Genomic DNA, 17,812 nt, shown 5'->3' with positions numbered 1-17,812 from the left:
GCAGATTGTATCAGTCGTTGGAGGTGCCTCTAAGGACAAGGGCTTTCCTTTTTACTCTGAGGGTAATAGCGAGCCGTTGAGGGGGTTTGAGCAGAGGAGAACAATGTTCCCACAGTGCCATGTAATATCTTTAAAAAGATATCTACTTATCTTACGAGCTGCTCCTCGGCTTGAGTAGAGAGGTCTTGAACCTGAGTAACACGTGTGCCAGTCTTCTCTAATCCCCCAGTCCTTGATTCTTCAAGGTCATCTTCTTACTTTCAGAATGAGTTCCATATGTCAGGACACATCATCAGATACTCTCCTTTGGCCATGCAAGTTGGCGTGCTCACGCTCTTCTGGGTTCTGTTGTTGAATGAGAGCACAAATGTCTATAATCCTTTCCACGGTTCTTACTGTTTGCTTTCCTCTTTCTTAAAGGCCATGTGCCTTTGCTGGACTAATTATAGGATGAAGCCCTTGGTTTCATGTCTGCAGTCTTTTGGGCTGTGTCGGTTTAGAAGTGGTTGGTTTTCCTTGTCTTAGATAGTTTCTAGCTGAACAATTTGGGGACTTTGGAGATTGGAACTGAGTACCTTAAGAAGATTTTTTTTTTTTCCAATTTAAGACGCTTAAAAAGATTTTTGGTGAGGTATAAGCAGAACCTTCCTCTGTGTTTATAAAATAGTCTGTTTTCCTTCTTAAAAATCATAAAATATGGAATTCAGTCTAGTCACCTAGTAAATTTCCCCTAGGAAAATTTACTATTTGATGTGATCATTTGGTTCTCATTTTGTTCTGATCAGACCTGCATCTTCCTTACAGCTACTGGGAAAGGGCTTTCATTGGGTAGCTCTTTGTAGATTGGACCTTAGCATCTCTTCCTGGTCTCATGTCTTTCTCCATGAAAAAAACCTATTTCATTGATTACAGTGAGCACTGACCCCAATGGGCATGTTCCCACATGGGCATGATGGGCATGATGCCCAATGGGCATCTTGAGGGAAATGCATAAGCTGACCTGGGACCAAATCAAGAACCCAAACTAACTTGGCAGAAGTAGAGTGTTGGAAATGATTTCCAACTCTACAGTGCCCTGGTGACTCAGAAGTACGGTTTTGGAATCTTACAGACTTTGCTCCCCAATACCTAAATGTCCAGTGACTAAGGTTCAGGTAGGTGGGTGGATTCTGTTTGTGCTTCCCCTTCAGACTTTTTCTAGACATTTCTAGGAGAAAAGCTTTTCTTGATTGACCTTTTTCTTTTTTTTTTTTTAAATTAATTAATTAATTTATTTATGGCTGTGTTGGGTCTTCGTTTCTGTGCGAGGGCTTTCTCTAGTTGTGGCAAGCGGGGGCCACTCTTCATCGCGGTGTGCAGGCCTCTCACTATCGCGGCCTCTCCTGTTGAGGAGCACAGGCTCCAGACGCGCAGGCTCAGCGATTGTGGCTCACGGGCCCAGTTGCTTCGCGGCATGCGGGATCCCCCCAGACCAGGGCTCGAACCCGTGTCCCCTGCATTGGCAGGCAGACTCTCAACCACTGTGCCACCAGGGAAGCCCTGACCTTTTTTTTTTTGACTATTCCATGGAGAAGGCAGGTGCAGGTGAAATAGGAAAGTTCTGGAGATGTTTCTCTGGGTCACAGCTATGTAACTAACACTATTGTGAACGTGTGTTCATTTTTCTTTGATGGTTCAGAAGGCCCTTCAAGATCCTGCAAGTTCCCTAGGCTGTCAGTGTGCCTTCTCATACCTGTGGGCATTAGGTATCTTTGCATTGTCACTGCACCAAAGATTGAATAATAGTGAATTTCCATTAAGTGTATGTCTGAAACCTGGGAGTTTGTTTTAAAAGCATCATGAACCCCGAGAGCACCTCAAGAGAGTTCCGGAAGCTGTGAGCCTCCCAGGAGGGACTGCACTCTGGAGAAGGGATGAAGACCCTCCTCCTGTCATGGCTAGCACGTTATCAGTCAGTCAATATGGTGAGACTGTGATTCTTTTTAGCCTTGAAGTAATAAAGCTTCTGTTCTGTTCTGAATCCTGACCCTTTGGTTTTCATGCAGCATCCACCCTGTGGCTGCAGCTTTCCTTCCTCATCCCCAGAGTTTGGGGTGGAGGGGTGCACACCTTTTTTTTTGGTAACCCCAACTGAATCAAGCAGCTGGAAATATTTTTTGCTTCCTTAATTAATTTTAAGGAGGGAGGCAACTGCTTCTCTTGGCAGTGTTAGCACTGGTGAGGGTGGCATTGGATGAATATCCTGTAATATTTTTTGCCCACAACATCGAAGTGAAAAAGTCAGGTTATGGAGTTGATTAAAATACATGCCAATGGGTCTGATGCCCACAAAGATTGTATCTCAGGGGCAGTACTTCCACCCCTGAAAAAAAACTCTGTTGGGAATAAGCTTCAGGGTTGAACTTTTCTGACTGGCCTCCGTGGAACGGGGGTGAGCATGAATTGACATGATTGTTAAAACTTCTCTTGCTCAGAAGATTTCATAAGATTGTGAGATTCTTGAGGACAGTAAGTGGTGGGCCTGTGGCCTCATTTGGTCTGTTTTCTTAGTATCTACCAAGTGCCTGGCATATGGTCGGCTGTTCATTATTAACCCACTTAATCCTCACCACAAACCTATGTGGTGATTATGTAATTATCCTTATTTTACAGATGACAGAACTGTTCAGTAGTGGAGCCCAGATCTGAACTGACTCCAGAACCCTTATTCTTAACCATGACACTGTCTGCTTCAAAAGACAGTTGGGCATCTAAGGAGGAAGATAAAGTCATTATTTGCTAAAATGGACAGGGTCTTTCTTTGCTCTCTTGTCCAACAGCAATGTTTCCAGGTATGCCCCTCTCCTTGCTTCTGAGTTTTCATTTACTGAAATCCAGACTCTATTGTACCTTTAAAGGCAGAATGAACTAATTACATATGATAATTATTTTGCTTCCTGGGATACCATGGTTGCCAAGGTTTATATGTTTTGTTCTTATAATGGAAAAAACCAGCCCAAAGATAGAAAAACCCTTTCAGCTCTCCCAAACATAGGGCTTGATGCTTTGCTGACAGGTTGTTCCTATAGTGTGAATAAATTTTATGTGAAATCTATTAAAAAGAACTCTTTTTTTCTTGTAACAAATTATGTTGTTAAACCTGCATCTAAAGAGAAGTTGAACTACATTTGTATTCATTTTCCTTTCAAAGCAGTTAAGTTTACCTCTGTTAACCACTGTCTTTTAATACTGCAGATAAGGTTTAACAACTATTGTCTGAATATTGTCTACATTCCTCTTTTTTTTTTTTTCTGTTTAAACAGCTTTAACTGAAATCAGTTCTACGTATCAAACAAACATTTAGTTAATGTAAACTAAAACCCTTTCATATGACTTGGTGTTCTCAGATTAGTTATTTGAGCCATTTTCGCCAATGTTAAATCTTCACAAGTTGCTTTTGTTTGCCTCATGAAAGTTCAATATGGATAAACAAAACAAAAAAAATTCTTTGTGGTAACAGGTGAAGCTTATAATAGCTCTGTGCCTGTATATGGAACATGATTACCTTAGCAAAGCCAACCTTACTCAACATTAAGCTGTGAAAGCTCTACATTTCTTGAGACAACAGAGGTAGAAAGAGCTTTGGGAGGAATGAAGTTGTACTTTGATTGTAAAATTTGATTTTCAAGTTGGAGATGAGTGAAAGAAAATAAGAAACAATTTCTTATTCTTTCAAAGCTTTACTCAGCCTCTCACCTACACATATTGGGATTATTTCAATTGCAGGAAGCAGAAAACTCAACCCGAATTAGTTAAGCAAAAAGGGCTTCAGGAATAGCTTGATCAAGGCTCAGTTGATGCCACCAGGACCCGGTTTTTAACTGTTCATCTTGCAGCTGCTTCCTACTGTGTTGCCCCCATTCTTCCCATTCTGCAAAATGTTTGAAGAATCCTCTTCCTGTATCTTCTGACAGTCTCAAGACTTACTCTGATTGAACATATGCCTGTTTCCCCCAAACCCAGTTATGTGACTAGGAGAAGTGTGGTGGGCTGATTGGCTCAGATTGGGTTGCACATTCCACTCCTGGTATAAGAGCTGGAGCTTTACCCAGACCACATGGACTGAGACTGGGGAAGGGAATGGATTATCAAATGAATAGTGGGGTTTGGCTAGAATAGAATGATGCTAAGGAGGCAAATATTTGAAGTTTACCATACTAGGTTCATAGGAAGGAAAATAAATTAGTAGTGTCTTTACTGTTCTTTTTACCTATTGTCATTTGCCCTGACTGAACTGAAAGTGACAATTTAAATGGCTCCGTAGGTTTTATGCCGCCGTAATTAACTTTATATTGTTCAAGTTATCTGAGTTGATGTTACCACCAGCCCCTCCTGGCCCATGGGTAAATTCTTTGTTTATTTTAGATCTAAGAAACTTAAAATTGATATCTTCTAATATGTGGCTGTGTTTTGCTCTTAATACTAGGTCTTTAAGAAAGACATTTAATGAAAACATACTTTGTTTGATTATACCTTTCCCATCCTACACAGTGCAGGCTGCTGTAAACTTTAGGATCTCAGGATTTGTTGTTGATTGACTTATAGTTTCCTCATGTCCGAGTGATGAACCAACCAACAACCTGGGTTGTCTCAGTAAGCTTTTTTTTTTGGGGGGGTACGCGGGCCTCTCACTGTTGTGGCCTCTCCCGTTGCGGAGCACAGGCTCCGGATGTGCAGGCTCAGCGGCCATGGCACACGGGCCCAGCCGCTCCGGGGCATGTGGGATCTTCCCAGACGGGGGCACGAACCCGTGTACCCTGCACAGGCAGGCGGACTCTCAACCATTGAGCCACCAGGGAAGCCCTCAGTAAGCTTTAAGACTACTCTCTTCCTGACTTGCAAAAAGGCTCAGGAGACTCCAAGTTATATTGGGAACTGGTTAGGCTGAGCTTTTCTCACCTTTTCTCACCCTATGGCTGTGAAGTTACTGGAGGAGAACTGAGTGACGAAGTTTACTGTCCTTGATTGTCCATCATGGTGGCATTATAACCACAGTCTTGTCTTTATGATCCCCAGGTCGAGTTTGAGTGGCTGAGACAGTTTTGGTTTCAAGGCAATCGGTACAAAAGGTGCACCGATTGGTGGTGTCAACCTATGAATCAGCTGGAAGAGCTGTGGAAGAAGATGGAAGGCCTGGTAAGTATCTGGGACCGGATTTCCTGGGATGTTGTGCTCCGGCAATCCTCGGCTGCCTAATTTGCATGGGTAAAGGCAAGAGAAAGACAAGTATCATATGATATCGCTTATATGTGGAATCTAAAAAAAATGATACAAATGAACTTATTTACAAAACAGAAATAGACTTACAGACATAGAAAACAAACTTCAATTCCCAAAGGGGAAGGGGAGGCGGGGCTGGATAAATGAGGAGTTGGGGATTAACAGATACATGCTACTATAAATAAAATAAACAACAAAGACCTGTGTAGCACAGGGAACTATATTCAATATCTTATAATAATCTATAATGGAAAAGAATCTGAAAAAGAATAGATTTATTTTTTATTTTATTTGTTTTTGGCTGCGTTGGGTCTTTGTTGTTGCACGCGGGCTCTTGTTGCGGTGAGCAGTGGCTACTCTTCGTTGCAGTGCGCGGGCGTCTCATTGCGGTGGCTTCTCTTGTTGCAGAGCACGGGCTCTGGGCGCATGGGCTTCAGTAGTTGTGGCTCACGGGCTCTAGAGCGCAGGCTCAGTAGTTGTGGTGCACGGGCTTAGTTGCTCCGCGGCATGTGGGATATTCCCGGACCAGGGCTCGAACCCGTGTCCCCTGCGTTGGCAGGCGGATTCTTAACCACTGCGCCACCAGGGGGGCCCTAGATTTATATATATATATGTATAACTGAATCACTTCGCCGTGCACCTGAAACTAACACAACATTGTAAATCAACTATACGTTAATTAAAAAATAAATAAAGACAAAAATCTCTAAATTAGTGAGTTAGGTTACTCTTGGGAAGGTAGTGGAAACAGCCAAGGATTTTGTCAGTACAAGCTTAGTTCCGTGCAGTGAACCTTTATTGAGCGTTTCCGACATGTAAGGCACCGTGTTAGACATACACTGGGAAGCGACGATGAGAACAGTACAACTCCTAAACTTCATTTGCATTTTTATATGCACCAGGCACTATTCGAAGAGTTTTCCCTATATTAACTTTCTTTTTTCTTTTTTTTTTTTTTTGTGGTACGCGGGCCTCTCACTGTTGTGGCCTCTCCCGTTGCGGAGCACAGGCTCCGGACGCACAGGCTCAGCGGCCATGGCTCGCGGGCCCAGCCGCTCTGCGGCATGCGCTCTGCGGCATGTGGGATCTTCCCGGACTGGGACACGAACCCGTGTCCCCTGCATCGGCTGGCGGACTCTCAACCACTGCGCCACCAGGGAAACCCCCTATATTAACTTTTAAAGTTCTTACAGCAGTCCTGTGAGTTGCAGAAACTGTTATGAACCTTAATTTATAGACATGAAAACCAAGCCCTAGAGAAATTAAGTGCCTCGCCCAAGGTCATGGAGTAAGTGGCAGAGCGAGACTGAAACCCAGGCAGCCTGGCTTTGTAGCTTGTGCTCTTAACCACTACATTCCGTTTAACAAGGAGAGAAGCATGAATATAGCCAGGTGTTGCATTAGCTAAAATGAAATCCTGTAATAGAGATTAAAAAAAAAAAATCACCATCCAGAGGCCGGAGTATTAAATTCGGAGCACTGGAGCTGGGACAGTTGTGAAACAGCAGATGTGGCTTTTGGGGACCTTGGGTGGGGAGAAGTAGGGTCGGATAAGGCATTCAGAGAGGAGCATTAGGCCCCAGGAACTGTAAAAACAAGATCAGGAGTGGGGAAGTACAGTGTGATCAGAGCACAGGATTCAGGGGATGTGTCGTAGGAAATGTAGCTAGAAGGCAAGTTGAGGCCACTTGGAGTAAGTCTAAATTAAAATAATAGTAATAATAGCAAATACTTATGTGATACTTATTAAGTACCAGACACTATTTTAACTTTTATGACAATCCCATAAAGTAGGTATTTTTTCCCCCATTTTACACATGAGGAGACTGAAGCACAAAAGGTTTACCTGCCTTCCTCAAGGTCATACAGCTAAGTTGGGGAGCTGGGATGAGAACTCAGGAAGACTGGCTGTAGGGTCATGCCATGTATCACCTCACTGTTCTACCTCCAAATCGTCAGGTTTGGAATGTAGTGGAAAAGTGATAAAAGCCTGCTGACCTCTTGAGAGAGTACCACTGCACAGACTTTGAGATGTGCTAGAAACAGTGAACTGATTTGCAAAAATGGGTAGTTATTGCTAATCCCTATTTTATAATAATGAAAATATCAAGTCACAACCCTGAAGGGGCCCCAGTTTGAAAGTCTGGGTCAGAGTCCAGAAGTCTCTGCTTTTCAGACATTTCCTTAAATCTTTAAACCATGCCTTTTCATGAATATATGTCGGGGGGAGGAAAGTTGTCATCCTTTTAGTGTACTAATAGTATCACAAAAATGGATTTCTCCAAAGACTTGAATCAGTGCAAAATGGAGCATTGTAAAACTGGGTTTGGAGGTAATGAAAAGTTCATGCTGAAATTTCCTCAGTTCTGTTCCTAAAATTAGCCTGTGTGGAGTATGCTCCATTTTTATGGGATGTATACATAAGGCAGCTTCACTTTTAGGGAATTTCTTTTTCACTGTGTAATTCTGGTTTTGTTTGCATCTGAGTTAGAACTTCTTTACTTGCTGAACCTTGACACTAAGGCATCAGTTTGACTTTGGGATTGTAATTTGACAATTCTTTGAATTAGAGCTGGCAAACTCTAACAACTAAACAATTAGAGTTGGCAAAATAAGAAAGAAACTCACTGATTTTTTTTAATGTTTTTGTATTGCTTTTGTTCAAGGGCTTTTTTTTAAGTGAAATCTTTGGTTTTGTGAGCTTACCAGCGATGTTCATTATGAATTCACTTAAACTGTTTAGTTATTTATATATTTTTAAATCTGGCGGTGATGGCACATTAGATCGACTGTCTCCCTTTATAACTCTCGTGTAAAAATACTAAAAAGAAGAACAGTCTTGGGAATTCTCCAGAGCGAGTTTCCTTGCAGTTGGTGTGGCATTACTAAGTGTTCTGAGTGAAATCAATGGCCTCTGTGTCTCAGCAAGCCTCAGGATGATCGTTATCAGCAGAGTGAAGGTTTGGGCCAAGATAAAAGGAATGGCACTTCTAAATTAAATTTCAGCTTCAAGCCTTTTTTTAAACGACTTTTAGCAAATTCATAAGAATTTACTTTTGCTATTGGAAGAGACAGAAGAGAATAATCATTGGGCAGGTCTACGGTTCTGTGGCTGTTAGTGCAGTGCCATCTGGTATTTGTGTGTTCTGGGTGGAATTGGCACGGGCTGGTTAAATTCCTACTTTGTACCAGCCCACCTCATATTTTTTCAGTTGTGAGCAGTAGGGGGCAATGTTGAGCTACCAGTTTGACGCCCCCAGATGCTAAGCCTTTCAGGAAAATGCAGACAAATGCACCATTAACTGTCCAGAATTATCCCTGTTGCTTCAAGTTAGCTGTAATCTCCAAGATTCCATAACACAGGAAATCAGTTGTGGGTTAACAAATTCAACAGCAATTTAACATAAAAAGTGCAGTGTTTGGTGCACATTTGGATTCTATAGAATTAGACTAAGCCAAACGGCCTTTCTGAATGTACTCACTTTGCTTCCAGGGAATATACGACTCAAAATGATGATCCTTTTAGACAAATGATTCTTCTTTATCGTTATGCTGTTTTGAATTGTAAAAATCACATGTGTGTTGTGGAAAGATTTCTCTAATTAATGTATTTTGTCTGTTCTGCAACATAGCATTGATCTCCTTTGGCGAGAAAATAAAACAAAAAACCTCGGGCAACATGTACATTACTTTTCACCTTTTGCTTGTGATTAAAGCAACCTTTGACAGCCCTCATGCCAGGGAAGAGACTTGTGTTGTAATTCCTCTCTGTCTTTGTGTTCATTTTTTTCCTTTGTGGTTGGAAAGGAGTAGTCTCAGGTAGGATATAAAAGAAGAACGGAAAATGAGCTTTGAAATCACATTTCTTCCATTAATGGTAATTGCTTCACATGTCATAACCAGTCACATATTTTAAAAAGTTTAATCAGCTGTCTCTAAAACTCCCCTAGCCTCCACTGCCAATCCCCTGTTCCAGCAAGCAACGTTTTTTTATCACACTGTTTATTCTTAACGTTTCCCTCCCCGAGGATAGTTTTACTCTGGGCATGCTCTTGTGATGTAAATGTTAAACCTTATATTTGAATGACATTCTGATAAAATATCACATTTCCCCTGAATATTACCTCATGAAGTTTTGAGCCATTAAGCCCAGAGCACCAGAACCCTTTCTTTTTTCTTTTTCTTTTTTTTTAAAATTTATTTATCCATTTTTGGCTGTGTTGGGTCTTCGTTGCTGCACACAGGCTTTCTCTGGTTGCAGTGAGCGGGGGCCACTCTTCATTGTGGTGTGAGGGCTTCTCACTGCGGTGGCTTCTCTTGTTGCGGAGCACGGGCTCTAGGTGCGCAGGCTTCAGTAGTTGTGGTGCACGGGCTTCAGTAGTTGTGGCTTGCGGACTCTAGAGCACAGGCTCAGTAGTTGTGGTGCACAGGCTTAGCTGCTCCGTGGCATGTGGGATCTTCCCGGACCAGGGCTCGAACCCGTGTCCCCTGCACTGGCAGGCGGAGTCTTAACCACTGCGCCACCAGGGAAGCCCCCCAGAACCCTTTCTTACAACCTAGGAAGTTAGCCTAGTCTTTCCTCTCATTTTGCTCTTCAGGAAGGTACTATGACACTAACACTATTTAAATATTTGTATTTGTGTTTTATTCTTTTTTAAAACCAGCCCACCACCCCACATCCAAGATTAGCGTATTATGGGGAGACTGTTCAGGATAAGAGACAGTTACCATTTGAAAGGAAACTGTACAGGCTTTGCTTTCTGGGTAAAAAAAAATATGAAAAGCCGAACTCTCCTGTGAGGTGAGGAAGTCTTGCTGTAGCCAGAGATTCAACGGATAGGCCATTTGTCTCTTAGGGTCTGGTATCGCACTTTGCAAAACTGACATTTATTTTACCTATAAAAATGTTTTAACACTATTGAATTCACAGTGATACAGAAAAGAATGCTAGGTGTGATGTCCTCTAAATTGATGACATTTATTCATTTCCTTTTGACCTTAAAAAAAAGGTCAATTTGGTATAATTCAATAGAATATTCTAGAATACTTTCCAGAGTGAACATTTTCAGAAGTACGGATGATTTTTGTACTGGAGAGAAATTTCCTCCTTCTTTTTTCATTGCTTTTTTTTTTTTTTCTAGAAGACAAGGGTAGATCCTGATCGTTTTGAATGTTTTGAATTGCATTTCCTGCCTTGACAGGTCCTCGTGCTGGGATAGCAGTGCATTTACATGGCAGTTGGCCTTAATAACCTTTATTGACTTTAGTGGGTCAGAGCCAAGACTGGATTATTTTAATGTATCCGTTTTGAAACAGTGTAAAACACAACATATAATTATGTTAGGTAAGCTATCGGCTACATTTAATTCTACCCATTTATGTTAAAATTTGGCACGGGAGGGCAGAGAGATGTGGAAAATGAGTAGGTGTTTTATTTAGTACTGTTCAGTTTCTTGTTGTTAAAGTTTTAAGAGAGAAAGATACTTAAGAATGTGAAAGTTGTCCTTTAGGAGTTAGTTGTAATCGTTTAATTTCAAGATGAGTCATGCCTTTCAGCTTGTCATTCTGGCCTGTGTAAATCATCTGGGAAAGCTCAGGCCGTGGAGCCTTTCCGTTGCTGTCTGGCTGAGCCCTTCTTAGTATAGGTTACACTAAGGTGGGGAATGATTGAGCCGAAGAGCAGTTTGTTTGTTTTTGGAGAGATTAATGAAGCTATCATCACAGTGCTTTAGATTAAATTCTTTGTAACTGAATAAAGGAACAAGGCTGCTTTTTCACATACTGAAATATAGGCGAGGTATACTGTTTTTTGCCATCTTATTATAGTTCAGTTAGCTAAGTTCATTTTAAACTTTCTTCCAAGATTAAAGATTTTTGGGGGTGTGAGGAAGAAAGTGATGTAAATAGAAATGTTAATTTTTTGTCCATATTAATGGTGGAGTCATCAACTTATATATATATATGTGTGTGTGTGTGTGTATATATTATATTTATATATCTCTCCCCTTTAACGTTAATGTATATACTAAGTTATATTTGCTAATATGAATCCTGTCTTCCATTTTTCAGAGTTAGCATTTCTGATATAGGAGCAAAGTATATTATAGTAATTTAGGATCTGGTGTGAAATGTCGAGTGGTTTTAAATGAAAATTTAAACTCCCTTTTCCCTTTTTTGACTGGTACAGTGCTGAGTGGCTCAGGAGAAGCACGGATTGGAGGCAGGTAAACAGTCACAAGCACCCAACAATTCAAATTATGTATGCAGACTCTGAGCTCTGGGACCTTCTATGTTTGTTTAGCTTTGGAAATTTGGAGAAAAGAAAAAAGTCACTTTTCAGCTATAGTGGCTTAAAACCCTTGGCTCACCTTTTTTCTTACCTTAAACGTGTTCGCTGAAGGTTGGTTCTTTCCATATGCCTCCCTCTCCACCCCTACTCCAATTCCACACCTCTGTATTATTCTATTAAGAGTAAAATATCTGGGGGGAAATTGTACATATAACTTAGCAATGAATTTCGAACAGGTTTTGATGCCTTTGATTGCCCATCTGGATTTCTCTCAGATTTTTCCAGTTTTTTCCTTTGTTGCTGCAGACTTAATAATGAATTAAGAAAAAAAAAAAGTGTTGTGAATCCTGTCTTTTTGGGAAGAAATTTACAATTCCAAGAGTATTCAGGCTTAAGCCTCAGAAACAGAATGTGCATGGAAAGCACAAAGGACTGTGTTTATGATTCCCTTTGAAGTGTTTTTGCAACTGGATAAGGAAAATTTCAGAAACCGTCTGATAGTGTTCAGGGTAAATACTTAAACCCCTTTAGAGAATTTCACACACAGATACTGTGCAGCAGAAAAAAGGGATACTTATGTTTCTTAAAGCTACTACAGCCTACAGCTTTGTACTTAAAGACAGAGGTGTTGAATAGAATTCTACTGAGGACACATCCAGTGACAATATCTCCAGGAACATCAGAGCAAACCAGTGGGTAGGACTTTCTGTTTTTAACCCTTCCATGAGCTGTGTGAGAGCTGAGCTTTATTGGTACCAAGTACTAGGATGTGCCTGTTACATTCCAGGAATGTTAAGAGGATTGTTCCAGTGCCTCTGCTCTGCTCACAATGAGAACAAGGCTAAAAATGCTGAAGATGGTGAGACAAAGCAACAGGAGCCGGGAGATTCCAAGTGAAAGCCTTGCCATCTCTCTTAACTCTTATTAGTTTGTGGAGAGAAAAACGGAATAAACAGCTAAGGTTTCTATTTGAGCCTGGTTTCATAGGCTTTGGCTAAATTTTGTTAGCATTTGTTAATAAACACACAGACACACACACCCATTTCACATATGTTCGATATATTTTTCAAGTAGACGAATTCTCTTGTTATATATCATTTTAACCACGCTGGAATTCAGGTTGATGTAAAGGTGTGAAGAGCCCACTCGTTTTCCCTGGGGAGCTATTGGAGCCTTGGCTGCTGGAATTTGTCTTGGATTGCTTTGACTAGCAGACCATCGTGGCATTTCAGATGTGAATTCAGAAACCTTCAGACCAGATTGGGGTGGTAGGAATTTCCATTTTTCCTAGAAAAGATAGAGCATAAAACAAATATATACTGTATTTCCTCTGGTTTTTTGGGGGGCAGGGAGTGGGACAGTAAATTCAGCTCTAGTCTGTCATTTATCTTTTTGTAAATATCTTTGACATATTCTAGAAGAAGGTCAGTCTAAAGGAATGAAATGATTTAAACAAACAAACAAACAAACAAAACCCGACAGGCCCACGGTTTTGCAAGGGAAGCAAGATTTCCAAAGGCTATGTACCAACTGTTGGGAATATTAATCAAGGTCTTAGGATCTTATTTCCCAAAGTGGTTATTGAATGGTCCCTAAAACTATTCCCTTCTGAAGAAAAGTGTTTTGATGATCAAATGAGAGAGTTCGTAAAATATAAAAATACTATACTCATGCAAGTCATCACCACGAGTGATTTTAGAAGGAAGTATAAACAGGTGTCAAATTTTGTATTGGACCCCTTACTTAGAGGTTATTTGACTGAGTCTCCTTAGTGCCAGCATCCCTCCCTGTTTCCCATTTCCCTTCCTGTAGAACTAGGGTCAGTCCTGGAGCTAAAGGGACTCACAGTGGTCTGGAGCTCAGGGCTACTCTGGTAATGTTTCTCCTTTACTAGGGGCTAAATACTTTGGGAGGCAGGGCTGGGAATCTTTCCATATTTTGCAAAAATGTCTCTATGGACAAATGTGCTCCGAGTGCCGAAATCCCAGAGAGCTCTGGGAACACATTAAGTCGACTCTTTTGTGCATTAAGGGTAACATAACCATCGTCCTGCTCTCTCTTCTTGTTGACATCTGCAAAAAATGACCTTTTTTTTAAACCAAAGGAAACTGATATGTTGCCTTTTCGGTCTTCCTGAAAGAATCTCTGTGATCATTTGTAGATGATATTCTTAACACCGTCTTTTCCCTAACATGTAAATTATGATCAACTTTTTGGTATTTCCTTACACAGTCTCAGCCCATCTGGAACCATCTGTGACAATCTCATTTGTAAATTTTTCCTTGATGTGTATAAAAATCTCAGATAATCTCCAACTTGGTTTTGATTGATTGACAAAATTAGCCTTCACATAAAAATCTGGAGTCTTATGGCCATATTCAAAATTAATTTTCAGTGTTTAAGACAAACCTGCTCTGGTTATAAAGACCTGGAACAGGTGGTAGCTTGATAATATATATCCCACTAACTTAAATGTTATTAATTTAAATGAGCACTTATGAAATTGCCCAGAATTATGCATCAGATCTTCTTTAACAGATGTTGAGGGATTAAGAAGGCTTGTATTTTATTTAACGTCATAAACTTTTCTTGCAGTTACCAGTGAATTTTTTAACAGACGAAAGTAGTGGGATATGCCAGTCCTTGTAATAAATTAGTATTTTCTTGGTACTGGGGTCTCACATCTTGGTACTGGGGTCTCACCTGAACCATAGTTGGGAAAGGTGTGCCCTCTTCAGCCATCTAGTAATAAGTATCTCAAATGTAACAAATCCAAAACCAAACTCTTGATTCCCATAACTCCCCCTAGCCTTTCTCCCAGTATTGCACAGCCAGAAACCTTGGAGTTGTCTTGATTTATCTCTTGATTTATCAGTGAATCCAGTTAGCTCTATTTTCAAAATAGATTCATGATCTAATTACTCTTTACCACCCTCTCTGCTACTACCTTGGTGTAAATAACCTCCCTATTTCTACCACTTATATGTTCACCCCTGTTAAGAGTGTTCCTTTCAAGTATGTCAGGTTATTTCACTGCCCTGGCTCAAACTCACCATCCCGTTCAGAAATCCAACTTCCTTGTGAGGGGCCTAGTACCCTCTAGGATCTGTCCACCCACTCCCTCCTCTCCCCACCTAAGTCTTTCCCCCCCACCCCCTCCTCCTTCTAGCCTTCTTTACTGTCTTTAGAACATGCCCGGTTTCCTCCTGCCTCAGGGCCTTTGCATTTGCTGTTGCCTCAGTCTGGCACATTCTTCCCTCTCCTGACTCACTCTGTCACTTCCTTCCCAACTCTCTGCTGCTGTCCCTCCTTGGAGAGGGTTTTCTCTGACCAAGCCCTCTCTGGTTGCAGAGCAAGAGTGGCTCTGTTCTGCTTTCCCTCCTACTGCTCTCCCCTGCCTGCTGCGATACCACGTATGTGTTTATGGTCTGCCTCTACTTATAGAATCCTCACGAGGGCAGGGACTTTGTTTTATTCACTATTGTTTCCCCAGCTCTTAGAACAGTGCCTGATATTTAGTAGGTAATCGACCCCTAACTTGTTAAAGAAAATAAGGAGTTTGGGATTAACAAATACACACCACTATATATAAAATAGATAAACAACAAGGATGGACCTGCTGTATAGCACAGGGAACTATATTCAATATCTTATAAATAACCTATAATGGAAAAGACTGAATAACAAACAAAATATATATATATATATATATATATATATATATATATATATATATAACTGATCACTTTGCTGTATACCAGAAACTGACACAACGTTGTAAATTAACTATACTTCAATTAAAAAAAAAGAAATGGGGAGTTCCCTGGCAGTCCAGTGGTTAGGACTCCACGCTTCCACTGCAGGGGACCTGGGTTCAGCCAAAACAAGACAAAAAAATGAATTCATGTTGGGTCAGCATTCCAGCCTTGCCATTTCCTCACTTCCAGGCTCAATAGCATAGCCTTCAATACATTCTTTTTAACTCTGTACATTTTCCTCAAATGTTAGGTCCTGCTTCACAGGAATATTTTGGGGTTAGTTTTATTTTTAAACCAACGTAACCCTCGTAGCAGTACCCCCAAAACATCTTGAACATTAAAAAGTAATAATAATATCAAGAGCACAGAGGATGTACCAGAATGTTCTGTTTTATGCCTTTGGCATTTACACTGTGAAGATGGAGCAATCACTGGCGAACAACTTATGCGAATATGAAAACTCTTTTTTTAAAAAAATGAGAGATGTAGGTAGGTTATTAAGTTTCCCCGAGTAATAGTGCTGTGAAAACTTAAGAATCATGGTGTTTTTGCCTCATTTGTTGGCATTCTTCATATTTTAGATTTTCCTATTCTTGAAAAAATAGAGTACAGTTGTCATAAAATTAAATGAGTTCCCCAACAGAGCTTGGACTTTTCATGACTAATTTCCCAAGTTAGATAGGGAAAGTGGCGTGAACTGGACAGGTGTGGGGTACAGAACTAGGGAAATCTCTGAGGAGCAAACTGACTTCTGCTAGACAAGCTGAAAACTGATTAAAATATTTATCATCCTTTGGGTGTGCAATAGCTTTTGATGATGGAAGGCATGTTAATATTCATCTTTGCTGCTTGTCTACACTTCAGACAGATCCCAGGAAAGAATGTTCAGATGACCAGTTTTCTCTCCTCACCAGGAGTCCTTGAGACCCAGTACAGCTTGGAACCAAGAAATGCCTTGTGATGTGACTGAGCTTTTCCTCTAGGGGGTGGGGATGGGAGGAATACAAACCAGGAGAGACCTTTGGACTGGAAAGCTTTAAAGGATTACTGCTTTCTCACAGGAAGTCTTTTGCCAGAACAAAGGGAGAAGTTTGGTCATTTTATAAGCAGCAGAACTGCCGAGGCCAAGTCCATGAGGCTGACTTGGCTCCTTGGGGGGATCTAAGCCTTACAGAGGATTTTGGGGTAAATGCCAGTGTGGGCTGAAGATTCCCCTCTCCTTCCCCCTTCTCCCCATCTTTATTGAGGAAGTTGTTTGCTGCTGATGCCCAGGTCTTCTGACTGGTTCCTCTGGAGTGCTCCATCTTGTTCTCATCTTGAGACGGAATAAGTATAGATGGTGTCCAGTTAGGCAGGCATGAACAGCATAAGGTGGCCTGCTGCGGTTCTCAAGACCTGTCTCTTTTTTTTTCGCGGTACGCGGGCCTCTCACTGTTGTGGCCTCTCCGGTTGCAAAGCACAGGCTCCGGACATGCAGGCTCAGCGGCCATGGCTCACGGGCCCAGCCACTCTGCGGCATGTGGGATCTTCCCGGACCGGCACATGAACCCGTGTCCCCTGCATCGGCAGGCGGACTCTCAACCACTGCGCCACCAGGGAAGCCCGACCTGTCTTTTTTTTAAATTTTTTTTTAATTGAAGTATAGTTGATTTACAATGTTGTGTTAGTTTCAGGTGATTCACTTTTTTATATATATATATATGTACATACACATACATATATATACACATGTGTGTATATATATTTTTTTCTTTTTTAGATTCTTTTCCCTTATAGGTTATTACAAAATATCGAGTAGAGTTCCCTGTGCTATACAGTAGGTCCTTGTTGGTTACCTGTTTTATATATAGTAGTTTGTATCTGTTACTCCCAAATTCCTAGTTTATCCCTCCCCACCTTTCCCTTTGGTAACCATGTTTGTTTTCTATGTCTGTGGGTCTATTGCTTTTTTTTTTTTTAACCTTTTAATTTTTATTGGAGTATAGTTGATTAACAATGTTGTGATAGTTTCAGGTGTGTGTGAGTCTATTTCTGTTTTGCATGTCAGTTCATTTGTATCTTTTTTTTTTTTTTAGATTCCACATATAAGCAGTATATGATATTTGTCTTTCTCTGTCTGACTTACATCACTTAGTATGATAATCTCTAGGTCAAGACCTGTCTTTTAATTTTTTCTTTTTTTCTTTAATGGGAGAAAGAATCTGGCTTATTAGTTTAGTTAATGAAGCAGTGTTGTTTTCTGTCTTGATTGGAATAGCCTTGATTATATTTTTGAAGACAAGTAAGAGCCCTGAAAGAAGCTGACCTTTTTATGGAGCTGTCTGAAAAACCTGGCAATTGAATAGAATATTCTCATAAAAGCAGCAATATGTGAAGACACTTAGTTTCTGTCTTTAAAATCTGAAAATTCAGAATCTTCCCCCTTTTGCATTTTAGTTTCTATTATTCCATGCTGAGATATTTTTATGAAAGATACCTTAGAAAATTGGACAATAATGATATATTT

General features: G+C 40.7%; 1 protein-coding gene across 1 annotated transcript in view; it reads left to right on the top strand.

Annotated features, from left to right (window-relative positions):
- Positions 1–17,812, top strand: part of FTO (FTO alpha-ketoglutarate dependent dioxygenase) — a 374,691-nt gene that overhangs the window by 162,166 nt on the left and 194,713 nt on the right. Inside the window, exon 7 of the mRNA XM_029209912.1 lies at positions 5,056–5,175. Within this exon, the coding sequence (XP_029065745.1) occupies positions 5,056–5,175 (120 nt within the window). The remainder of the gene's footprint in view (positions 1–5,055; positions 5,176–17,812) is intronic.

Source organism: Monodon monoceros, unplaced genomic scaffold (genome assembly GCF_005190385.1).
Source record: "Monodon monoceros isolate NGI ecotype Baffin Bay Population unplaced genomic scaffold, NGI_Narwhal_1 Super_Scaffold_10, whole genome shotgun sequence".
In the NCBI taxonomy this organism is placed as follows: Eukaryota; Metazoa; Chordata; class Mammalia; order Artiodactyla; family Monodontidae; genus Monodon; species Monodon monoceros.
This window is presented reverse-complemented; position numbering and strand designations above follow the sequence as displayed.